Source organism: Gobius niger (assembly GCF_951799975.1).
Source record: "Gobius niger genome assembly, chromosome: 8".
NCBI lineage: Eukaryota > Metazoa > Chordata > Actinopteri > Gobiiformes > Gobiidae > Gobius > Gobius niger.
Window position 1 is genome coordinate 2,473,228 of NC_136859.1, and position 26,964 is coordinate 2,500,191.

Here is a 26,964-nt window from a genome sequence, read left to right on the forward strand (position 1 = left end):
TTATTTTCCAGATAATGACCAGTGTTCTATACATTATCCCTTACATTAATCCTTCCACGCTACTCTTACTCGCAGTCGTCCCAGAAACTGATTTCACTTGAAGGCAGCTCCTCCGCTGAGAAGAGCAAAGAGCAAGTGGAAATACAATATTGCACATAGAGCTGACTTTACTACAGAATCAGAGTCTGAGCTAGGGCTCCTCTCGGACAAAAATTCAACCAAAATGTGACAAAAACTCAACAAAAAAATGACAAAAACTCAACAAAAAAAATGACAAAAATTCAACACAAATGTGACAAAAATTCAACAAAAAAGTGACAAAATTCAACAAAAAAGTGACAAAAACTCAACAAAAAAGTGACAAAAACTCAACAAAAAAGTGACAAAACTCAACAAAAAAGTGACAAAAATTCAACAAAAAAGTGACAAAAACTCAACAAAAAAGTGACAAAAACTCAACAAAAATGTGACAAAAACTCAAAAAAAAGAGGCAAAAATTCAACAAAAATGTGACAAAAATTCAACAAAAAAGTGACAAAAATTCAACAAAAAAAGTGACAAAATTCAACAAAAATGTGACAAAAATTCAACAAAAAAGTGACAAAATTCAACAAAAAAGCGACAAAAACTCAACAAAAAAGTGACAAAAACTCAACAAAAAAGTGACAAAAACTCAACAAAAAAGTGACAAAACTCAACAAAAAAGTGACAAAAATTCAACAAAAAAGTGACAAAAATTCAACAAAAAAGTGACAAAAACTCAAAAAAAAGAGGCAAAAATTCAACAAAAATCAACAACAAAAATCAACAACAAAAATTACAAAAAAAAAAAAACATAAAAAGGTGACATAACACAGCAACAACGCGAGGAAAAAGATCAGTTTTGTGGGTCTTAGCTTTCAAATGAGGCGCTACACAGCCAAAAGAGGACAGAATGCATTTGTTTCAGGCGAGTGGTAAGAGGTTAAAAGTGTAGTCTATTTTACACAAGGAAATGGAAGTGAGTAAAGTATATAATAACTAACCAGTCTAGTATTCGGCAAGTACTCGTACTCATATCGGCTTTAGAAAAAGTGTTACCGATGTGTCCCTATAAACATGAGTCCGGTCGAGTCTCTGAGCGACAGGAAGCCCGAGCGCTGGACTAATATGGCCTCAGCAGCAGCAGTAGTAGAAGTAACAGTTGAAGTAGTAGTATTTAAAACATCTGGACATTGTTTTTTTCCCTCGTTTTGGCCTCGTTCTCTAAACCCGCGGGACGTGGGTGTGAAAATCCCAGCAGATCAGCAGTTTTTCCACACATTTCTTCACGTAACAGATGTGGCGAGTGACTCTGAAGGGCAGCGCTTCACCAAACACCTGGAGCAGGAATAGAAAGTGCATTAGATGAGGCGGTGTCCCACATGGGGAGGACGGGGGGGGGGGAGGTAACCCCATTATCAGAGGGTCTGTCCCAGGAGAACTGCAGGAACGATCCCTGTGTCCGACAGAGGCTGAGGGGGCGGAGCTCTGAACCCAGTCACGGCCACTTTGGTTGAACCATGTCGTGTGTTGTTGGGGATTTCTCTCACAAAATCTAAACCCATCTTGAAAGAGTTATAAATAGCGCTTTAGCCGCATGAGGTGACGACTCTGTAAGTTTGACTCTGATGAAGGAGACTCTATTTAAAACTGTTTGTGGTGAAGGTGAAACGCTCCACAGGACGGGACAAAGGCGCCGAGTTCCCTCTGCTTTTCCCCGCGCAGCTCATGTAAAGTATATTATATAAACTGTATGTGCTGTGAGAAAGGACAGGAGGTGCACTGCAAAAAGTGCCCTGCTAAAAACAAGGAAAAACATCTTAAAATAAGACAGTTTTTTCTTGCAACAAAAAAGAAAAACTTTTTGAATCTTCAGTTTTAGACAAAGAATATTTTTTCTTATTTTGAGAAAAACTAAGATCAACAACTCTTAATTTAAGAACTGATTCTCACAGAGAGATAATACATTCCATTCTTTAAAGTGGGCGGCTCGGTGGCACAGCGGTTAGAGCCTCAGCTTCACAGCTCGAAGGTCCTGGGTTTGATTCCCACCAGGACGGGGTCTTTCTGTGTGGAGCATGTTCTCCCCATGTCTGCGTACGTTTCCCCTACCACTAAAAACATGTACAATAGGTGAATCCTCCAGCCAGGTGATTCTGACCATCAGCCTGGCTCCACATCATGGAGATGGTATTTATTAAGAACATTTTGCTCAAAAATGTGTGTAATTTAGAACATTTTACTTAAATCAAGCAACATTTAAGTAAAACACCCACAATTTTTCACTAAATAAGAATGTTTTCCTTAAATCACTCCATTTTCTGAGGACATTTTGCTTAATTATAGTTATTTATTTGCTTACATTTAGTGTTTGTTTCTTGCTTTATGATAAGAAAAATATTCTAGGAAAAAGAATTCTTAGCAAGAAAAAAATGCTGACCCCATTGGCAGAATTTTTTCCTTCAAACAAGACAAAACGTCTTATTTTAAGATTTTTTTCCTTGTTTTTAGAAGGGTATTTTTTGCAGTGTAGCTGCGAGTCTTGCCCGGGTGCCTCCTCATTTTCCTCTTCCTTGTTTCCTTGTCGTGACGCCTCCGCTGTCCCGCAGGTGTGGGCGGCTCTTCAGTGTTTCAGGAGTGACTTGTATCATGTAAAGATCACTATAATAATAATGGCTTATGTTACAGTTGTGTTTCCAGGTTTATATGAATCAGCTCCTGTTCCTTCACTGTGTCACGGTGTCACTTCCCGTAATGAGAGCATGGATCAGGTTTGCTCTGAACACAGTGGTTTTCTCATTAACAGAGTCATTCAGTGGAAAATGAGGAGTCACACGGCTCTAATGACCTCACTCATCATTCAGACGGACTGAACCTGCGCCTCGGGGCTCGGTTTGAGTAAGAACAAAGGAAATGGGTCCAGACAGCTCACGTTTAACACCAGCATTTTACCAAACACGGAGGAATAAAGTTTGTGTCGTTGTTAAAGTTCAACACAAACGATGTTCTTCTCCCCTCTCGTCGGTCCAGGTCCTGAGTCTCGGGGCCGACGTCCTGCCCGAGTACAAGCTGCAGACTCCCAGGATCCACAAGTGGACCATCCTTCACTACAGTCCGTTCAAGGCCGTGTGGGACTGGGTCATTCTGCTGCTGGTCATCTACACCGCCATCTTCACGCCGTACTCCGCCACCTTCCTCCTCAGGTGACCACGCCGACAGGTCAGAGTAAAACATGGACCGAACTCTCCCTTTACCGCGTTTGTCTTATACCGCCAGTGACCAGGAGGAGGCGGCGATGCAGAGCTGTGGATACTCCTGCTCTCCTCTGAACGTGGTGGACTTCATCGTGGACATCATGTTCATCGTGGACATCGTCATCAACTTCAGGACCACCTACGTCAACTCCAACGACGAGGTGAAGCTTCCTTAGTGTAGCTCTGGGGTTTCACTTAAAGCAGCCATTCCCACCTGCTGCCGTCACTCTGCCATCACTCTATATAAAAAAGTGACAAAAATACAATAAAAAAGTGACAAAAAAGTGACAAAAATACAACAAAAAAAGTGACAAAAACGAGACAAAAATACAATAAAAAAGTGACAAAAATTAAATAAAAAGTGACAAAAAAGTGACAAAAATACAACAAAAAAGTGACAAAAATACAATAAAAAAGTGACAAAAGTACAACAAAAAAGTGACAAAAAAGTGACAAAAATACAATAAAGTGACAAAAATGTGACAAAATCCAATAAAAAAGTGACAAAAACGTGACTAAAATAAAATAAAAAGTGACAAAAAAGTGACAAAAATACAACAAAAAAAAGTGACAAAAACGAGACAAAAATGCAATAAAAAAGTGACAAAAATACAACAAAAAAGTGATAAAAAAGTGACAAAAATACAACAAAAAAGTGACAAAAAAGTGACAAAAACGAGACAAAAATACAATAAAAAAGTGTCAAAAAAGTGACAAAAATACAACAAAAAAGTGATAAAAAAGTGACAAAAAGTGACAAAAATACAACAAAAAAGTGACAAAAATACAATAAAAAAGTGACAAAAAAGTGACAAAAATACAACAAAAAAGTGACAAAAATACAACAAAAAAGTGACAAAAATACAATAAAAAAGTGACAAAAATACAACAAAAAAGTGACAAAAATACAACAAAAAAGTGACAAAAATACAACAAAAAAGTGAAAAAAATACAATAAAAAAGTGAAAAAAATACAATAAAAAAGTGACAAAAATACAATAAAAAAGTGAAAAAAATACAATAAAAAAGTGACAAAAATACAATAAAAAAGTGAAAAAAATACAATAAAAAAGTGACAAAAATGAGACAAAACTACAATAAAAAAGTGACAAAAATGAGACAAAACTACAATAAAAAAATGACAAAAATGAGACAAAACTACAATAAAAAAATGACAAAAATGAGACAAAACTACAATAAAAAAGTGATGAAAAAATACAATAAAAAAGTGACAAAACTACAATAAAAAAGTGACAAAAATTAGACAAAACTACAATAAAAAAGTGACAGAAATACAATAAAAAAGTGACAAAACTACAATAAAAAAGTGACAAAAATGAGACAAAACTACAATAAAAAAGTGACAGAAATACAATAAAAAAGTGACAAAAATACAATAAAAAAGTGACAAAACTACAATAAAAAAGTGACAAAAATACAATAAAAAAGTGACAAAAACGAGACAAAAATACAATAAAAAAGTGACAAAAATACAATAAAAAAAGTAGCAAAAAAGAGACAAAACTACAATAAAAAAGTGAGAAAAATACAATTTAAAAGTGATAAAAACAAGACAAAAATACAATTTAAAAGTGATAAAAACAAGACAAAAATACAATAAATAAGTGACAAAAATACAATAAAAAAGTGACAAAAAAGTGACAAAAATAGAAATAAAAAAGTGACAAAAATACAATAAAAAAAGTGACAAAAATACAATAAAAAGTGACAAAAAATGACAAATGATGAGCAATGATAAAGCTTCAGTCTTCTATGGAACCTTTTCTCCTCACGTTTGTCCTCCTCTGATCTGTCCCACTCATATCAGTGACCTTCCTCCTGGGCCTCGGCCTCTAACCCTAACCTCTGCAGACTCTCCCTGAAGGTTCTGTCTGACCCGAGCGTCTCCGTCCATCCTCCTCTGATCTGTCACACTCACATCAGTGACCTTCCTCCTGGGCCTCGGTCTCTAACCCTAACCTCTGCAGACTCTCCCTGAAGCTTCTGTCTGACCCGAGCGTCTCCGTCCGCAGGTGGTCAGTCAGTCGGCTCGCATCGCCGTGCATTATTTCAAAGGCTGGTTTCTCATCGACATGGTGGCCGCCATCCCCTTCGACCTGCTCATCTACCGCTCCGGAGACGAGGAGGCGCGGGGCGAGGGCGAGGTCAGCCTGATTCACACTCTTTCACTAGCACTACCATAAAAACAGAAGAGCTCGTAACTTTTGAGTCTCCTCCCCTTTTCCAGACGACCACTCTGATTGGCCTGCTGAAGACGGCCCGGCTGCTGCGATTGGTCCGCGTGGCCCGTAAGCTGGACCGGTACTCGGAGTACGGCGCCGCGGTGCTGTTCCTGCTCATGTGCACCTTCGCTCTCATCGCGCACTGGCTCGCCTGCATCTGGTATCACACACACGGATGTCTGTAGTTCACCTCTTAAGCCCCGCCTTAACTGAGCGCAGCTTTACCCAAATCTAAAAGCTTCTTGACTGGAGCTGACAGCCTGTAGGCCAGTGTAGTGCATTATTTGAAAGCTAAGGCCAAGAAATCTGGTATAAACTGATCGTTTTCCCGTTGTCACTTTTGACGCTCATTTCTTGCTTTGTGTTCACTTTTGTGATTGTATTTTTGCCATTTTTTTTGTCACTTTTTATTGTATTTTTGTCACTTTTTAGTTATATTTTTGTCTTTTTTTTGTCATTTTTTGTCGTATTTTTGTTATATTTTTGTCATTTTTTGGTCATTTTTTGTCACTTTTTGGCTGTATTTTTGTCTTATTTTTTTGTCTTATTTTTGTCATTTTTGGGGTTTTTTGTTGTCATTTTTTGGTTTTATTTTTGTCATTTTTTGGTCATTTTTTGGCTGTATTTTTGTCATTTTTTGGCTGTATTTTTGTAATTATTTTATCTTATTTTTGACATTTTTTTATCTTATTTTTGACATTTTTTGGTCATTTTTCGTCACTTTTTTGGTCATTTTTTGTCTTATTTTTGTCATTTTTTTTATCTTATTTTTGTCATTTTTTTATCTTATTTTTGTCATTTTTCGTCACTTTTTTGGTCATTTTTTGTCTTATTTTTGACATTTTTTTATCTTATTTTTGTCATTTTTCGTCACTTTTTTGGTCATTTTTTGTCTTTTTTTTGACATTTTTTTGTTTTATTTTTGTCATTTTTTTATCTTATTTTTGTCATTTTTTTATCTTATTTTTGTCATTTTTTTGTCATTTTTCGTCACTTTTTTGGTCATTTTTTGTTTTATTTTTGTCATTTTTTTTGTTTATTCTTCATCACAGCTTTTCCACCTTTTCATCACAAACTGGAGAAAATGTGCTCGGTTCAGGTGTGGGTTAAGAGGTTAAATAAATGTAGTGCAGTAGAAAGTGTCATATATACTGTATCTTTCAAATCTAGTCGAGTAAAGTAAGTTCTCAACCAACAAACTAAAGTAACTCTACTTAAGTGCAGTTCTTAATTGAGGTGAACTCAGCCCTAGTCCGGGACCATGCACAGAATACGTTAATCCTAAAGAAAAGCTGAAGTTCACTCTCCCCTCTCTCCTCCCTCCCCTCATCTCTCTCTCTCCTCTCTCTCTCTCTCCTCTCTCTCCTCTCTCCCCTCTCTCCTCTCTCCTCTCTCTCTCCTCTCTCTCCTCTCTCCCCTCTCTCCTCCCTCCCCTCATCTCTCTCTCTCCTCTCTCTCTCTCTCCTCTCTCTCCTCTCTCCCCTCTCTCCTCTCTCCTCTCTCTCTCCTCTCTCTCCTCTCTCCCCTCTCTCCTCTCTCCTCTCTCTCTCCTCTCTCTCCTCTCTCCTCTCTCTCCTCTCTCCCCTCTCTCCTCCCTCCCCTCATCTCTCTCTCTCCTCTCTCTCTCTCTCCTCTCTCTCCTCTCTCCCCTCTCTCCTCCCTCCCCTCATCTCTCTCTCTCCTCTCTCTCTCTCTCCTCTCTCTCCTCTCTCCCCTCTCTCCTCCCTCCCCTCATCTCTCTCTCTCCTCTCTCCTCTCTCCTCTCTCTCTCCTCTCTCTCCCCTCTCCTCTCTCTCTCCTCTCTCTCCTCTCTCTCTCTCCTCTCTCTCTCCTCTCTACCCTCTCTCCCCTCTCTCCTCTCTCTCTCCTCTCTCCCCTCTCCTCTCTCTCTCCCCTCTCTCCTCTCTCCTCTCTCTCCTCTCTCTCTCCTCTCTCTCTCCTCTACTCACTCTCCTCTCTCTCCTCTCTCCTCCCCCTCCCCTCTCTCCCCCCTCCCTCCCCTCTCCTCTCTCAGGTACGCCATCGGGAACGTGGAGAGGGCGTCCTCTGCTGGCATCGGCTGGTTGGACACCCTGGGGGACCAGCTGGGGAAGCCGTATAACGAGTCCGTCGGCAGCTCGGGGCCGTCCATCCGAGACAAGTACGTGACGGCGCTGTACTTCACCTTCAGCAGTCTGACCAGTGTGGGCTTCGGGAACGTGTCCCCCAACACCAACTCGGAGAAGATCTTCTCCATCTGCGTCATGCTCATCGGAGGTGACTCAAACATTTGATTTACTGGTTATTTATCTCACTATCCTCTTTGAATATATATTTTATCTCAGTCAAACACTACAAAACAAACAGAAAGGTGAGGAGAAAGCTGCTCACTGTTCAAGAGCAGGTTCCCCTGAGTGTGGCCCCAGCTCTGCCTGGACCAGCTCCAGCCCGGAGAATCTAAAACAAGACCGAATTAAGACCAAGACAAGTGGAATTTGGAGCAACAGCAGAAAGTTGTGTTTATATTTTTAACCTCTTAACCCCCCGCCTTATGCTGCGTCCACACCAAACGCGTTTTGGGCGTCAAAAACGCGCCTCAAGTCGTCACAAATGTCACCGAGCATCAGACGCTCTGGCCGTGTGTCAGCTCAGAGTCTGTTCGTCCATCTTGGAAGTAGATGTTACCTGAAATACACCTGCTACAGTTCATTGTTGATTAAAGTCTGCAATAAACCACAGATGCGTTAAGGCGGCTCAGTGTGTGATCGTCATAAAGCCGCTCTATGTCGTTACGGATTCATTGCCGTTATTAGTGCTTAATGCTTGTTTTCATGGGAGAAAACCGGAGCTCAATGCGAGCTAACTGAGCTGAGCTAACTGAGCTAACTGAGCTAACTGAGCTAACAAGCTATGGTTTTCTCCCGGAGCTAATTATTGATGATGTGAGTAATAAACTACAACATCAGCCCAGCTCAGTGTGTGATCATTGTTCTTTATTGACTTTATTTGTGCATATTTCTCGTTTTCACGTGAGGACCGGAGGTTTAGCTTAGCATTAGCTTTCTGCGGTGCTAATGCTACAACAGGCTCCTCGAGGCCCAAACACATTCCCAGCGCAGATTCAGCCACTGAAATAAGTTTTCTTGTCGTTTTAATCCTGGTGTTTAGATAAAGAAACACTGATGTGTCTTTGTAAAAGTCCCAGAGCTGCTGTAGCTCCGGTTCACAATGAAGCTAAACCTCCGTGACTTGTGACTTGTTTACATCTGTGGGGCCGGCGTAGGATCTGCCCCGGTGGCTCAGCTACAACGTGCGTCACTGTGGGGGGGAAGCTCCTGATTGGTCGGCCGCGCTGGAGGCGTCAAAAGCTGACCAAGCGCGAAAAACCTCAAAACGCGCCGCACAGGAGGCGCGTGAGGCGCTGCGGGACCTCTTGACGCCCCCCGGAGGCGCGTCCTCCATGTATTTTAAATGTAAACCTGACGCTTTGGAGGCGCCGGCCACGTTTGGTCTGGACACAGCATCAACCAAGCACGTTTACTCCAGTTCAGCTTTACCCAAATCTAAAAGCTTTATAAAACCCTCATCAAGCTGCTTCATTTGAAAGCTAAGACCTCTAAAAATTATCTAAACGGATGTTTTTCCTCGCTAAATACTTTTCTCTCTCTTCTAGCCCTGATGTAAGTCCTGTATACTTGTGTTTAATAATACTCATAAATACTTTTGTCTCCTAGCCCTGATGTAAGTCCTGTGTACTTGTGTTTGATAATACTCGTAAATACTTCTAGCCCTGATGTAAGTCCTGTATACTTGTGTTTGATAATACTCATAAATACTTCCAGCCCTGATGTAAGTCCTGTGTACTTGTGTTTGATAATACTCATAAATACTTCCAGCCCTGATGTAAGTCCTGTGTACTTGTGTTTGATAATACTCATAAATACTTTCAGCCCTGATGTAAGTCCTGTATACTTGTGTGTAATAATACTCATAAATACTTCCAGCCCTGATGTAAGTCCTGTATACTTGTGTTTGATAATACTCATAAATACTTCTAGCCCTGATGTAAGTCCTGTGTACTTGTGTTTGATAATACTCATAAATACTTTCAGCCCTGATGTAAGTCCTGTATACTTGTGTGTAATAATACTCATAAATACTTCCAGCCCTGATGTAAGTCCTGTATACTTGTGTGTAATAATACTCATAAATACTTCCAGCCCTGATGTAAGTCCTGTATACTTGTGTTTGATAATACTCATAAATACTTCCAGCCCTGATGTAAGTCCTGTATACTTGTGTTTGATAGTATTCATAAATACTTCTAGCCCTGATGAAAGTCCAGTATACTTGTGTTTGATAGTATTCATAAATACTTCCAGCCCTGATGTAAGTCCTGTATACTTGTGTTTGATAGTATTCATAAATACTTCTAGCCCTGATGAAAGTCCAGTATACTTGTGTTTGATAGTACTCATAAATACTTCCAGCCCTGATGTAAGTCCTGTATACTTGTGTTTAGTAATACTCATAAATACTTCCAGCCCTGATGTAAGTCCTGTATACTTGTGTTTGATAGTATTCATAAATACTTCTAGCCCTGATGAAAGTCCAGTATACTTGTGTTTAATAATACTCATAAATACTTCCAGCCCTGATGTAAGTCCTGTATACTTGTGTTTGATAATACTCATAAATACTTCTAGCCCTGATGAAAGTCCAGTATACTTGTGTTTGATAGTATTCATAAATACTTCCAGCCCTGATGTAAGTCCAGTATACTTGTGTTTGATAGTATTCATAAATACTTCTAGCCCTGATGAAAGTCCAGTATACTTGTGTTTGATAGTATTCATAAATACTTCCAGCCCTGATGAAAGTCCAGTATACTTGTGTTTGATAGTATTCATAAATACTTCTAGCCCTGATGAAAGTCCAGTATACTTGTGTTTGATAGTATTCATAAATACTTCTAGCCCTGATGAAAGTCCAGTATACTTGTGTTTGATAGTATTCATAAATACTTCTAGCCCTGATGTAAGTCCTGTGTACTTGTGTTTGATAATACTCATAAATACTTCCAGCCCTGATGTAAGTCCTGTGTACTTGTGTGTAATAATACTCATAAATACTTCCAGCCCTGATGTAAGTCCTGTGTACTTGTGTTTGATAATACTCATAAATACTCCTAGCCCTGATGTAAGTCCTGTATACTTGTGTTTAATAATACTCATAAATACTTCCAGCCCTGATGTAAGTCCTGTATACTTGTGTGTAATAATACTCATAAATACTTCCAGCCCTGATGTAAGTCCTGTGTACTTGTGTTTGATAATACTCATAAATACTTCCAGCCCTGATGTAAGTCCTGTGTACTTGTGTTTGATAATACTCATAAATACTCCTAGCCCTGATGTAAGTCCTGTATACTTGTGTTTAATAATACTCATAAATACTCCTAGCCCTGATGTAAGTCCTGTATACTTGTGTGTAATAATACTCATAAATACTTCCAGCCCTGATGTACGCCAGTATCTTCGGGAACGTGTCGGCCATTATCCAGCGGCTGTACTCGGGCACGGCGAGGTACCACGCTCAGATGATGAGGGTCCGAGAGTTCATCCGGTTCCACCAGATCCCCAACCCCCTGAGGCAGCGCCTGGAGGAGTACTTCCAACACGCCTGGTCCTACACCAACGGCATCGACATGAACGCCGTGAGGACCACACAAATATGTACCCTGTGTACTTTTTACTCTTTTATATGACTCATGTTTGTGTCTGCGTCTGCGTCTGCGTGTGCGTGTGCGTGTGCGTCTGCGCAGGTGCTGAAGGGTTTCCCCGAGTGTCTTCAGGCCGACATCTGCCTCCACCTGAACAGGACGCTGCTGCAGAACTGCAAGGCCTTCAAAGGTAACACTGTGCGTATTCTGTGTACTTTTACCTAGGCTCCACTAAAGGCTGTGTGTTGAGTATTTGGTACTTTTATATGTATTTTGTGTGTATTTTGCGTAGGCTCCACTAAAGGCTGTGTATTGAGTATTGTGTGTACTTTTATAAGTACTTTGTGTGTACTTTTATAGGCTCCACTAAAGGCTGTGTATTGATTATTATGTGTACTTTTATAAGTACTTTGTGTGTATTTTACCCAGGTTCCACTAAAGGCTGTGTACTGAGTATTGTGTGTACTTTCATAAGTACTTTTTTAAGTACTTTGTGTGTATTTTGCGTAGGCTCCACTAAGGGCTGCCTGCGCACGTTGGGGCTGTGTATTGAGTATTGTGTGTACTTTTATAAGTACTATGTGTGTGCTTTGCCTAGGCTCCACTAAAGGCTGTATATTGAGTATTGTGTGTACTTTTATAAGTACTTTTATAAGTACTTTGTGTGTACTTGTACACAGGTTCCACTAAGGGCTGCCTGCGCGCGTTGGCCATGAGGTTTAAAACAACACACACTCCTCCGGGCGACACTAAAGGCTGTGTATAGAGTATTGTGTGTACTTTTATTGGTATTTTATAAGTATTTTGTGTGTACTTTGTGTGTACTTGTACACAGGCTCCACTAAGGGCTGCCTGCGCGCGTTGGCCATGAGGTTTAAAACCACACACGCTCCTCCGGGCGACACGCTGGTTCACGCCGGTGACGTCATCTCCGCACTTTACTTCCTGTCCAGAGGCTCCATCGAGATCCTGCGAGGAGACGTGGTCGTCGCCATTCTGGGTGAGCGGGCGAGCGGCGCCCTCTGGTGGCAGTCACAGAAATACAACTCAGAAAAACACTACATGCAGTGTTCATTGATCAACTGTTTGGAGTTAATCCTCGGCATGAAAAAAAATAAAAACTCCTCCACATTGTTAAAACCCCATCATAAAATGTGTTTTTCAGGCCGAGCTGAAGCTGTAAACCACACGTTCTTCTTCTCCTTTCTCTTCTTCTTTCTCTTCTTCTTCTCCTTTCTCTTCTTCTTCTTCTCCTCCTTTCTCTTCTTCTCCTCCTCATTTCTGTTCTTCTTCTCCTTTCTCTTCTTCTCCTCCTTTCTCTTCTTCTCCTTTCTCTTCTTCTCCTCCTTTCTCTTCTTCTCCTCCTTTCTCTTCTTCTTCGTCTTCTTCTTCGTCCTCTTCTTCTTCTTCGTCCTCTTCTTCTTCTTCGTCCTCTTCTTCTTCTTCTTCTTCTTCTTCGTCTTCTTCTTCGTCCTCTTCTTCGTCCTCTTCTTCTTCTCCTCTTTTCTCTTCTTCTCCTCCTCATTTCTCTTCTTCTTCGTCCTCCTCTTCTTCTTCACTTCTTACAGAGACATTATTTCAAATAATAAATGTAACATACCAGTGTTCAGACGCTAAAATCATGTATTTAAGTCTCTTCTAAAGCCCCACATGCAGGAGCGTTCCACTAAACTACCATTTAAAAGCATTAAATATGAATCCAAGAGGCACAAAATCTCTTTTTCTTTCATAATAATGACATTTTCTTTGTAAATTCACACATTTTTGTTCTTAAATCGCCCTTTGTGTCCAATTAAGATCATGTTCTAGTGCAATCATTTAATTTTAGGTACAAACTTCTAATTTTACTGACCCAAAGCCAATCATGGGATTCCTTCAATTCAATTAAAAAAACGTTATTTATCTCCAAGGGGCAGTTAAACCTTGTACAGTCACCAGGGCTGATGACGTCTGGCCGAGGTGCCATTAGGGGGCGCTGTGGTTAAACCGTGTTGTGTCTTTTCCAGGTAAGAACGATATTTTCGGGGAGCCCATAGACCAGTTCACGCTGCCGGGGAAATCCAGCGCGGACGTGAGGGCCCTGACCTACTGCGACCTGCACAAGATCCACCGCGAGGACATTCTGGAGGTGAGGAGCCACAGCGCCACCTGCTGTTCCCAGGCAGTGGAGCACGAAGGGTTATTTATCTTTCAAATGGAGTGAAAGTAATGTTCTTCTGAGTGTTCTCCTGTCCCCTGGATCAGGTCCTGGACATGTACCCGGAGTTCTCTGAGTATTTCTGGTCCAACCTTGAGATCACCTTCAACCTGCGCGACGTGAGTCTGAGCCGAGTCTCGTGATGATGATGTTTCTGCAGATAAACGTCACGTGTTCATGTCACAGGCGAACAGCGAGGTGGTGCTGGCCACAAACGACATGGACGGATTCAGGAAGAAGCTCTTCGACAGAAAGTTCTCCACTCCAGTCACAGGTGAAGTTCATCTCCAACGTCCAAGACCTGCAGCATCAGCAAGATCTAACACAGACCGTCTCTGTCCCGACAGGAGACATGAGCGCGGCCTGCAGACAGAGGGCCGCCAGGTGGAGGAGGAGATTCAGCAACTGGGAACAGAGGGACCAGGGCAAAGACGAGCAGCGCTGCACTCTGTAAGAGTCACATTACCGTAATATACAGTAAAGACGAGCAGCGCTGCACTCTGTAAGAGTCACATTACAGTAATATACAGTAAAGACGAGCAGTGCTGCACTCTGTAAGAGTCACATTACAGTAATATACAGTAAAGACGAGCAGCGCTGCACTCTGTAAGAGTCACATTACAGTAATATACAGTAAAGACGAGCAGCGCTGCACTCTGTAAGTCACATTACAGTAATATACAGTAAAGACGAGCAGCGCTGCACTCTGTAAGAGTCACATTACAGTAATATACAGTAAAGACGAGCAGCGCTGCACTCTGTAAGAGTCACATTACAGTAATATACAGTAAAGACGAGCAGCGCTGCACTCTGTAAGTCACATTACAGTAATATACAGTAAAGACGAGCAGCGCTGCACTCTGTAAGTCACATTACAGTAATATACAGTAAAGACGAGCAGCGCTGCACTCTGTAAGAGTCACATTACAGTAATATACAGTAAAGACGAGCAGCGCTACACTCTGTAAGAGTCACATTACAGTAATATACAGTAAAGACGAGCAGCGCTGCACTCTGTAAGTCACATTACAGTAATATACAGTAAAGACGAGCAGCGCTGCACTCTGTAAAAGTCACATTACAGTAATATACAGTAAAGACGAGCAGCGCTACACTCTGTAAGAGTCACATTACAGTAATATACAGTAAAGACGAGCAGTGCTACACTCTGTAAGACACATTACAGTAATATACAGTAAAGACGAGCAGCGCTGCACTCTGTAAGTCACATTACAGTAATATACAGTAAAGACGAGCAGCGCTACACTCTGTAAGAGTCACATTACAGTAATATACAGTAAAGACGAGCAGCGCTACACTCTGTAAGAGTCACATTACAGTAATATACAGTAAAGACGAGCAGCGCTGCACTCTGTAAGTCACATTACAGTAATATACAGTAAAGACGAGCAGCGCTACACTCTGTAAGTCACATTACAGTAATATACAGTAAAGACGAGCAGCGCTACACTCTGTAAGAGTCACATTACAGTAATATACAGTAAAGACGAGCAGCGCTGCACTCTGTAAGAGTCACATTACAGTAATATACAGTAAAGACGAGCAGCGCTACACTCTGTAAGAGTCACATTACAGTAATATACAGTAAAGACGAGCAGCGCTACACTCTGTAAGAGTCACATTACAGTAATATACAGTAAAGACGAGCAGCGCTACACTCTGTAAGAGTCACATTACAGTAATATACAGTAAAGACGAGCAGCGCTGCACTCTGTAAGAGTCACATTACAGTAATATACAGTAAAGACGAGCAGCGCTGCACTCTGTAAGTCACATTACAGTAATATACAGTAAAGACGAGCGGCGCTGCACTCTGTAAGTCACATTACAGTAATATACAGTAAAGACGAGCGGCGCTACACTCTGTAAGAGTCACATTACAGTAATATACAGTAAAGACGAGCAGCGCTACACTCTGTAAGAGTCACATTACAGTAATATACAGTAAAGACGAGCAGCGCTGCACTCTGTAAGAGTCACATTACAGTAATATACAGTAAAGACGAGCAGCGCTACACTCTGTAAGAGTCACATTACAGTAATATACAGTAAAGACGAGCAGCGCTGCGCTCTGTAAGTCACATTACAGTAATATACAGTAAAGACGAGCAGCGCTGCGCTCTGTAAGTCACATTACAGTAATATACAGTAAAGACGAGCAGCGCTGCACTCTGTAAGTCACATTACAGTAATATACAGTAAAGACGAGCAGCGCTGCACTCTGTAAGTCACATTACAGTAATATACAGTAAAGACGAGCAGCGCTGCACTCTGTAAGAGTCACATTACAGTAATATACAGTAAAGACGAGCAGCGCTACACTCTGTAAGAGTCACATTACAGTAATATACAGTAAAGACGAGCAGTGCTACACTCTGTAAGAGTCACATTACAGTAATATACAGTAAAGACGAGCAGCGCTACACTCTGTAAGTCACATTACAGTAATATACAGTAAAGACGAGCAGCACTGCACTCTGTAAGTCACATTACAGTAATATACAGTAAAGACGAGCAGCACTGCACTCTGTAAGTCACATTACAGTAATATACAGTAAAGACGAGCAGCACTGCACTCTGTAAGTCACATTACCGTAATATACAGTAAAGACGAGCAGCGCTACACTCTGTAAGAGTCACATTACAGTAATATACAGTAAAGACGAGCAGTGCTGCACTCTGTAAGAGTCACATTACAGTAATATACAGTAAAGACGAGCAGCGCTACACTCTGTAAGAGTCACATTACAGTAATATACAGTAAAGACGAGCAGCGCTACACTCTGTAAGTCACATTACAGTAATATACAGTAAAGACGAGCAGTGCTACACTCTGTAAGTCACATTACAGTAATATACAGTAAAGACGAGCAGCGCTACACTCTGTAAGAGTCACATTACAGTAATATACAGTAAAGACGAGCAGCGCTGCACTCTGTAAGTCACATTACAGTAATATACAGTAAAGACGAGCAGCGCTACACTCTGTAAGAGTCACATTACAGTAATATACAGTAAAGACGAGCAGCGCTGCACTCTGTAAGAGTCACATTACAGTAATATACAGTAAAGACGAGCAGCGCTACACTCTGTAAGTCACATTACAGTAATATACAGTAAAGACGAGCAGCACTGCACTCTGTAAGTCACATTACAGTAATATACAGTAAAGACGAGCAGCGCTGCACTCTGTAAGAGTCACATTACAGTAATATACAGTAAAGACGAGCAGTGCTACACTCTGTAAGTCACATTACAGTAATATACAGTAAAGACGAGCAGCGCTGCACTCTGTAAGTCACATTACAGTAATATACAGTAAAGACGAGCAGTGCTGCACTCTGTAAGTCACATTATAGTAATATACAGTAAAGACGAGCAGCACTGCACTCTGTAAGTCACATTACAGTAATATACAGTAAAGACGAGCAGCGCTGCACTCTGTAAGAGTCACATTACAGTAATATACAGTAAAGACGAGCAGCGCTACACTCTGTAAGTCACATTACAGTAATATACAATAAAGACGAGCAGCGCTGCACTCTGTAAGAGTCACATTACAGTAATATACAGTAAAGACGAGCAGCGCTGCACTCTGTAAGAGTCACATTACAGTAATATACAGTAAAGACGAGCAGCGCTGCACTCTGTAAGAGTCACATTACAGTAATATACAGTAAAGACGAGCAGCGCTGCACTCTGTAAGAGTCACATTACAGTAATATACAGTAAAGACGAGCAGCGCTGCACTCTGTAAGTCACATTACAGTAATATACAGTAAAGACGAGCAGCGCTGCACTCTGTAAGAGTCACATTACAGTAATATACAGTAAAGACGAGCAGCGCTACACTCTGTAAGTCACATTACAGTAATATACAGTAAAGACGAGCAGCGCTACACTCTGTAAGAGTCACATTACAGTAATATACAGTAAAGACGAGCAGTGCTGCACTCTGTAAGAGTCACATTACAGTAATATACAGTAAAGACGAGCAGCGCTGCACTCTGTAAGAGTCACATTACAGTAATATACAGTAAAGACGAGCAGCGCTGCACTCTGTAAGTCACATTACAGTAATATACAGTAAAGACGAGCAGCGCTGCACTCTGTAAGTCACATTACAGTAATATACAGTAAAGACGAGCAGCGCTACACTCTGTAAGTCACATTACCGTAATATACAGTAAAGACGAGCAGTGCTACACTCTGTAAGTCACATTACAGTAATATACAGTAAAGACGAGCAGCGCTGCACTCTGTAAGTCACATTACAGTAATATACAGTAAAGACGAGCAGCGCTGCACTCTGTAAGAGTCACATTACAGTAATATACAGTAAAGACGAGCAGTGCTACACTGTAAGTCACATTACAGTAAAATACAGTAAAGACGAGCAGCGCTACACTCTGTAAGTCACATTACAGTAATATACAGTAAAGACGAGCAGCGCTACACTCTGTAAGACACATTACAGTAATATACAGTAAAGACGAGCAGCACTACACTCTGTAAGTCACATTACAGTAATATACAGTAAAGACGAGCAGCGCTGCACTCTGTAAGTCACATTACAGTAATATACAGTAAAGACGAGCAGCGCTACACTCTGTAAGACACATTACAGTAATATACAGTAAAGACGAGCAGCGCTACACTCTGTAAGAGTCACATTACAGTAATATACAGTAAAGACGAGCAGCGCTACACTCTGTAAGAGTCACATTACAGTAATATACAGTAAAGACGAGCAGTGCTACACTCTGTAAGAGTCACATTACAGTAATATACAGTAAAGACGAGCAGCGCTACACTCTGTAAGAGTCACATTACAGTAATATACAGTAAAGACGAGCAGCGCTACACTCTGTAAGTCACATTACAGTAATATACAGTAAAGACGAGCAGTGCTACACTCTGTAAGAGTCACATTACAGTAATATACAGTAAAGACGAGCAGCGCTGCACTCTGTAAGAGTCACATTACAGTAATATACAGTAAAGACGAGCAGCGCTACACTCTGTAAGAGTCACATTACAGTAATATACAGTAAAGACGAGCAGCGCTACACTCTGTAAGAGTCACATTACAGTAATATACAGTAAAGACGAGCAGCGCTGCACTCTGTAAGAGTCACATTACAGTAATATACAGTAAAGACGAGCAGCGCTGCACTCTGTAAGAGTCACATTACAGTAATATACAGTAAAGACGAGCAGCGCTACACTCTGTAAGTCACATTACAGTAATATACAGTAAAGACGAGCAGCGCTGCACTCTGTAAGTCACATTACAGTAATATACAGTAAAGACGAGCAGCGCTACACTCTGTAAGTCACATTACAGTAATATACAGTAAAGACGAGCAGCGCTGCACTCTGTAAGTCACATTACAGTAATATACAGTAAAGACGAGCAGCGCTACACTCTGTAAGTCACATTACAGTAATATACAGTAAAGACGAGCAGCGCTGCACTCTGTAAGAGTCACATTACAGTAATATACAGTAAAGACGAGCAGCGCTGCACTCTGTAAGTCACATTACAGTAATATACAGTAAAGACGAGCAGTGCTACACTCTGTAAGAGTCACATTACAGTAATATACAGTAAAGACGAGCAGCGCTGCACTCTGTAAGAGTCACATTACAGTAATATACAGTAAAGACGAGCAGCGCTACACTCTGTAAGTCACATTACAGTAATATACAGTAAAGACGAGCAGCGCTACACTCTGTAAGAGTCACATTACAGTAATATACAGTAAAGACGAGCAGTGCTACACTCTGTAAGTCACATTACAGTAATATACAGTAAAGACGAGCAGCGCTGCACTCTGTAAGTCACATTACAGTAATATACAGTAAAGACGAGCAGCGCTGCACTCTGTAAGTCACATTACAGTAATATACAGTAAAGACGAGCAGTGCTGCACTCTGTAAGTCACATTATAGTAATATACAGTAAAGACGAGCAGCGCTGCACTCTGTAAGTCACATTACAGTAATATACAGTAAAGACGAGCAGTGCTGCACTCTGTAAGTCACATTACAGTAATATACAGTAAAGACGAGCAGCACTGCACTCTGTAAGTCACATTATAGTAATATACAGTAAAGACGAGCAGCGCTGCACTCTGTAAGTCACATTACAGTAATATACAGTAAAGACGAGCAGCGCTGCACTCTGTAAGTCACATTACAGTAATATACAGTAAAGACGAGCAGCGCTGCACTCTGTAAGTCACATTACAGTAATATACAGTAAAGACGAGCAGCGCTGCACTCTGTAAGTCACATTACAGTAATATACAGTAAAGACGAGCAGCGCTGCACTCTGTAAGAGTCACATTACAGTAATATACAGTAAAGACGAGCAGCGCTGCACTCTGTAAGAGTCACATTACAGTAATATACAGTAAAGACGAGCAGCGCTGCACTCTGTAAGAGTCACATTACAGTAATATACAGTAAAGACGAGCAGCGCTGCACTCTGTAAGAGTCACATTACAGTAATATACAGTAAAGACGAGCAGCGCTGCACTCTGTAAGAGTCACATTACAGTAATATACAGTAAAGACGAGCAGCGCTGCACTCTGTAAGAGTCACATTACAGTAATATACAGTAAATACGAGCAGCGCTACACTCTGTAAGTCACATTACAGTAATATACAGTAAAGACGAGCAGCGCTGCACTCTGTAAGAGTCACATTACAGTAATATACAGTAAAGACGAGCAGCGCTGCACTCTGTAAGACACATTACAGTAATATACAGTAAAGACGAGCAGCGCTACACTCTGTAAGAGTCACATTACAGTAATATACAGTAAAGACGAGCAGCGCTGCACTCTGTAAGAGTCACATTACAGTAATATACAGTAAAGACGAGCAGCGCTACACTCTGTAAGTCACATTACAGTAATATACAGTAAAGACGAGCAGCGCTGCACTCTGTAAGAGTCACATTACAGTAATATACAGTAAAGACGAGCAGCGCTGCACTCTGTAAGAGTCACATTACAGTAATATACAGTAAAGACGAGCAGCGCTGCACTCTGTAAGAGTCACATTACAGTAATATACAGTAAAGACGAGCAGCGCTGCACTCTGTAAGTCACATTACAGTAATATACAGTAAAGACGAGCAGCGCTGCACTCTGTAAGTCACATTACAGTAATATACAGTAAAGACGAGCAGTGCTACACTCTGTAAGAGTCACATTACAGTAATATACAGTAAAGACGAGCAGCGCTGCACTCTGTAAGTCACATTACAGTAATATACAGTAAAGACGAGCAGCGCTGCACTCTGTAAGTCACATTACAGTAATATACAGTAAAGACGAGCAGTGCTACACTCTGTAAGAGTCACATTACAGTAATATACAGTAAAGACGAGCAGCGCTGCACTCTGTAAGTCACATTACAGTAATATACAGTAAAGACGAGCAGCGCTACACTCTGTAAGAGTCACATTACAGTAATATACAGTAAAGACGAGCAGCGCTGCACTCTGTAAGAGTCACATTACAGTAATATACAGTAAAGACGAGCAGCGCTGCACTCTGTAAGAGTCACATTACAGTAATATACAGTAAAGACGAGCAGCGCTGCGCTCTGTAAGTCACATTACAGTAATATACAGTAAAGACGAGCAGCGCTGCACTCTGTAAGAGTCACATTACAGTAATATACAGTAAAGACGAGCAGCGCTGCACTCTGTAAGTCACATTACAGTAATATACAGTAAAGACGAGCAGCGCTACACTCTGTAAGAGTCACATTACAGTAATATACAGTAAAGACGAGCAGCGCTGCACTCTGTAAGTCACATTACAGTAATATACAGTAAAGACGAGCAGCGCTGCACTCTGTAAGTCACATTACAGTAATATACAGTAAAGACGAGCAGCGCTGCACTCTGTAAGTCACATTACAGTAATATACAGTAAAGACGAGCAGCGCTGCACTCTGTAAGTCACATTACAGTAATATACAGTAAAGACGAGCAGCGCTGCACTCTGTAAGAGTCACATTACAGTAATATACAGTAAAGACGAGCAGCGCTGCACTCTGTAAGAGTCACATTACAGTAATATACAGTAAAGACGAGCAGCGCTGCACTCTGTAAGAGTCACATTACAGTAATATACAGTAAAGACGAGCAGCGCTACAGTCTGTAAGTCACATTACAGTAATATACAGTAAAGACGAGCAGCGCTGCACTCTGTAAGAGTCACATTACAGTAATATACAGTAAAGACGAGCAGCGCTGCACTCTGTAAGTCACTTTACAGTAATATACACTAAAGACGAGCAGCGCTGCACTCTGTAAGAGTCACATTACAGTAATATACAGTAAAGACGAGCAGCGCTACACTCTGTAAGAGTCACATTACAGTAATATACAGTAAAGACGAGCAGTGCTACCCTCTGTAAGAGTCACATTACAGTAATATACAGTAAAGACGAGCAGCGCTACACTCTGTAAGAGTCACATTACAGTAATATACAGTAAAGACGAGCAGCGCTGCACTCTGTAAGTCACATTACAGTAATATACAGTAAAGACGAGCAGCGCTACACTCTGTAAGAGTCACATTACAGTAATATACAGTAAAGACGAGCAGCGCTACACTCTGTAAGTCACATTACAGTAAAATACAGTAAAGACGAGCAGCGCTGCACTCTGTAAGAGTCACATTACAGTAATATACAGTAAAGACGAGCAGCGCTACACTCTGTAAGAGTCACATTACAGTAATATACAGTAAAGACGAGCAGCGCTGCACTCTGTAAGTCACATTACAGTAATATACACTAAAGACGAGCAGCGCTGCACTCTGTAAGTCACATTACAGTAATATACAGTAAAGACGAGCAGCGCTACACTCTGTAAGTCACATTACAGCAATATACAGTAAAGACGAGCAGCGCTGCACTCTGTAAGAGTCACATTACAGTAATATACAGTAAAGACGAGCAGCGCTGCACTCTGTAAGACACATTACAGTAATATACAGTAAAGACGAGCAGCGCTGCACTCTGTAAGAGTCATATTACAGTAATATACAGTAAAGACGAGCAGCGCTGCACTCTGTAAGTCACATTACAGCAATATACAGTAAAGACGAGCAGCGCTGCACTCTGTAAGAGTCATATTACAGTAATATACAGTAAAGACGAGCAGCGCTGCACTCTGTAAGTCACATTACAGCAATATACAGTAAAGACGAGCAGCGCTGCACTCTGTAAGTCACATTACAGCAATATACAGTAAAGACGAGCAGCGCTACACTCTGTAAGTCACATTACAGTAATATACAGTAAAGACGAGCAGCGCTACACTCTGTAAGTCACATTACAGTAATATACAGTAAAGACGAGCAGCGCTGCACTCTGTAAGAGTCACATTACAGTAATATACAGTAAAGACGAGCAGCGCTGCACTCTGTAAGAGTCACATTACAGTAATATACAGTAAAGACGAGCAGCGCTGCACTCTGTAAGAGTCACATTACAGTAATATACAGTAAAGACGAGCAGCGCTGCACTCTGTAAGTCACATTACAGTAATATACAGTAAAGACGAGCAGCGCTGCACTCTGTAAGTCACATTACAGTAATATACAGTAAAGACGAGCAGCGCTACACTCTGTAAGTCACATTACAGTAATATACAGTAAAGACGAGCAGCGCTGCACTCTGTAAGTCACATTACAGTAATATACAGTAAAGACGAGCAGCGCTGCACTCTGTAAGTCACATTACAGTAATATACAGTAAAGACGAGCAGCGCTGCACTCTGTAAGTCACATTACAGTAATATACAGTAAAGACGAGCAGCGCTGCACTCTGTAAGAGTCACATTACAGTAATATACAGTAAAGACGAGCAGCGCTGCACTCTGTAAGAGTCACATTACAGTAATATACAGTAAAGACGAGCAGCGCTGCACTCTGTAAGAGTCACATTACAGTAATATACAGTAAAGACGAGCAGCGCTGCACTCTGTAAGAGTCACATTACAGTAATATACAGTAAAGACGAGCAGCGCTACACTCTGTAAGACACATTACAGTAATATACAGTAAAGACGAGCAGCGCTGCACTCTGTAAGTCACATTACAGTAATATACAGTATAGACGAGCAGCGCTACACTCTGTAAGAGTCACATTACAGTAATATACAGTAAAGACGAGCAGCGCTGCACTCTGTAAGTCACATTACAGTAATATACAGTAAAGACGAGCAGCGCTACACTCTGTAAGAGTCACATTACAGTAATATACAGTAAAGACGAGCAGCGCTACACTCTGTAAGTCACATTACAGTAATATACAGTAAAGACGAGCAGCGCTACACTCTGTAAGTCACATTACAGTAATATACAGTAAAGACGAGCAGCGCTACACTCTGTAAGTCACATTACAGTAATATACAGTAAAGACGAGCAGCGCTACACTCTGTAAGAGTCACATTACAGTAATATACAGTAAAGACGAGCAGCGCTGCACTCTGTAAGTCACATTACAGTAATATACAGTAAAGACGAGCAGCGCTGCACTCTGTAAGAGTCACATTACAGTAATATACAGTAAAGACGAGCAGCGCTGCACTCTGTAAGTCACATTACCGTAATATACAGTAAAGACGAGCAGCGCTACACTCTATAAGACACATTACAGTAATATACAGTAAAGACGAGCAGCGCTACACTCTGTAAGAGTCACATTACAGTAATATACAGTAAAGACGAGCAGCGCTGCACTCTGTAAGAGTCACATTACAGTAATATACAGTAAAGACGAGCAGCGCTGCACTCTGTAAGACACATTACAGTAATATACAGTAAAGACGAGCAGCGCTGCACTCTGTAAGAGTCACATTACAGTAATATACAGTAAAGACGAGCAGCGCTGCACTCTGTAAGAGTCACATTACAGTAATATACAGTAAAGACGAGCAGCGCTACACTCTGTAAGTCACATTACAGTAATATACAGTAAAGACGAGCAGCGCTGCACTCTGTAAGAGTCACATTACAGTAATATACAGTAAAGACGAGCAGCGCTGCACTCTGTAAGAGTCACATTACAGTAATATACAGTAAAGACGAGCAGCTCTGCACTCTGTAAGAGTCACATTACAGTAATATACAGTAAAGACGAGCAGCGCTGCACTCTGTAAGAGTCACATTACAGTAATATACAGTAAAGACGAGCAGCGCTGCACTCTGTAAGAGTCACATTACAGTAATATACAGTAAAGACGAGCAGCGCTGCACTCTGTAAGAGTCACATTACAGTAATATACAGTAAAGACGAGCAGCGCTGCACTCTGTAAGAGTCACATTACAGTAATATACAGTAAAGACGAGCAGCGCTGCACTCTGTAAGAGTCACATTACAGTAATATACAGTAAAGACGAGCAGCGCTACACTCTGTAAGTCACATTACAGTAATATACAGTAAAGACGAGCAGCGCTGCACTCTGTAAGTCACATTACAGTAATATACAGTAAAGACGAGCAGCGCTGCACTCTGTAAGAGTCACATTACAGTAATATACAGCAAAGACGAGCAGCGCTACACTCTGTAAGAGTCACATTACAGTAATATACAGTAAAGACGAGCAGCGCTACACTCTGTAAGTCACATTACAGTAATATACAGTAAAGACGAGCAGCGCTACACTCTGTAAGAGTCACATTACAGTAATATACAGTAAAGACGAGCAGCGCTGCACTCTGTAAGTCACATTACAGTAATATACAGTAAAGACGAGCAGCGCTACACTCTGTAAGAGTCACATTACAGTAATATACAGTAAAGACGAGCAGCGCTGCACTCTGTAAGACACATTACAGTAATATACAGTAAAGACGAGCAGCGCTACACTCTGTAAGTCACATTACAGTAATATACAGTAAAGACGAGCAGCGCTACACTCTGTAAGAGTCACATTAGCGTAATATACAGTAAAGACGAGCAGCGCTACACTCTGTAAGTCACATTACAGTAATATACAGTAAAGACGAGCAGCGCTGCACTCTGTAAGACACATTACAGTAATATACAGTAAAGACGAGCAGCGCTACACTCTGTAAGTCACATTACAGTAATATACAGTAAAGACGAGCAGCGCTACACTCTGTAAGTCACATTACAGTAATATACAGTAAAGACGAGCAGCGCTGCACTCTGTAAGTCACATTACAGTAATATACAGTAAAGACGAGCAGCGCTGCACTCTGTAAGAGTCACATTACAGTAATATACAGTAAAGACGAGCAGCGCTACACTCTGTAAGAGTCACATTACCGTAATATACAGTAAAGACGAGCAGCGCTACACTCTGTAAGTCACATTACCGTAATATACAGTAAAGACGAGCAGCGCTACACTCTGTAAGTCACATTACAGTAATATACAGTAAAGACGAGCAGCGCTGCACTCTGTAAGTCACATTACAGTAATATACAGTAAAGACGAGCAGCGCTGCACTCTGTAAGACACATTACAGTAATATACAGTAAAGACGAGCAGCGCTGCACTCTGTAAGAGTCACATTACAGTAATATACAGTAAAGACGAGCAGCGCTACACTCTGTAAGAGTCACATTACAGTAATATACAGTAAAGACGAGCAGCGCTACACTCTGTAAGTCACATTACAGTAATATACAGTAAAGACGAGCAGCGCTACACTCTGTAAGTCACATTACAGTAATATACAGTAAAGACGAGCAGCGCTGCACTCTGTAAGAGTCACATTACAGTTTTTCTTGTATTTTCAGATATGGGCCGGTTTTCTCCAGTGACGATGAGGCTGAAGACGCTGAAATGAGCCCAGTCCAGACGACTCTCCTCCACACAGGCGTGACCAGCAACAGCAGAGGAGCCGAGGGGGAGAGGAGGGAGAGGGGCCACGCCCTCACAGGTGACAAACTGTGCTTTTATACAGAATAAATCAGAATAAATCAGCTGTGATGCTTTTAATAAATGTTTGTCCTGGTGTTTGTCATGGTTTCATGTGGTCTCTTCTTAGACGCTTTGTCGGGAATGTCGAACATCTTCACTCTGTGGGGTGAGGGTCAGGAGCAGCGGTACCAGCAGGTGCCCTGCGCCCCGAGTCTGCCCTCGCCCATCACGCCGGAGGAGAAGCCCTTACCGCCCAAAAAATACCCCCTCCCTCCTTCAAACTCACCCGTAAATCCCCTAAAATGTGCTCAACCTCAAGAGAAATGTCCCCCTCCTTCAGAAAACTGCCTCATCGCTCCAGGACACTCCCCACGAAGTCATGAAAACTTCCTGGTGCCTGAGGAGACTGTCCCTCAGGCCACAGCGCCTCCTGCCTCCCCCAGACCCTGCTCCCCTGCGCCCTCTGCTGCCCAGACCGTGGTACCGCACAGGCACCGGGCGGAGCTGGAGCGGCGGCTGGACTCGCTGCAGAGGCAGATCGGCAGGTGGGAGTCAGACGCACAGCTGGAGCTTCAGGAAACATCTCTGACATTTGTAC

General features: G+C 41.5%; 1 protein-coding gene across 1 annotated transcript in view; it reads left to right on the plus strand.

The window, feature by feature from the left end:
• The window catches only part of LOC306966786 (voltage-gated inwardly rectifying potassium channel KCNH2-like), a gene marked incomplete at its 3' end in the record, with an annotated part of 115,157 nt that overhangs the window by 65,565 nt on the left and 22,628 nt on the right, over positions 1 to 26,964 (plus strand). Inside the window, exons 8-21 of the mRNA XM_079561603.1 lie at positions 3,052 to 3,224; positions 3,298 to 3,436; positions 5,309 to 5,440; positions 5,524 to 5,678; positions 7,533 to 7,774; positions 11,014 to 11,213; positions 11,322 to 11,409; positions 12,055 to 12,219; positions 13,226 to 13,347; positions 13,464 to 13,535; positions 13,603 to 13,690; positions 13,764 to 13,866; positions 26,243 to 26,385; positions 26,494 to 26,911. Coding sequence (XP_079417729.1) covers positions 3,052 to 3,224; positions 3,298 to 3,436; positions 5,309 to 5,440; positions 5,524 to 5,678; positions 7,533 to 7,774; positions 11,014 to 11,213; positions 11,322 to 11,409; positions 12,055 to 12,219; positions 13,226 to 13,347; positions 13,464 to 13,535; positions 13,603 to 13,690; positions 13,764 to 13,866; positions 26,243 to 26,385; positions 26,494 to 26,911 — 2,240 coding nt within the window. The remainder of the gene's footprint in view (positions 1 to 3,051; positions 3,225 to 3,297; positions 3,437 to 5,308; positions 5,441 to 5,523; positions 5,679 to 7,532; positions 7,775 to 11,013; positions 11,214 to 11,321; positions 11,410 to 12,054; positions 12,220 to 13,225; positions 13,348 to 13,463; positions 13,536 to 13,602; positions 13,691 to 13,763; positions 13,867 to 26,242; positions 26,386 to 26,493; positions 26,912 to 26,964) is intronic.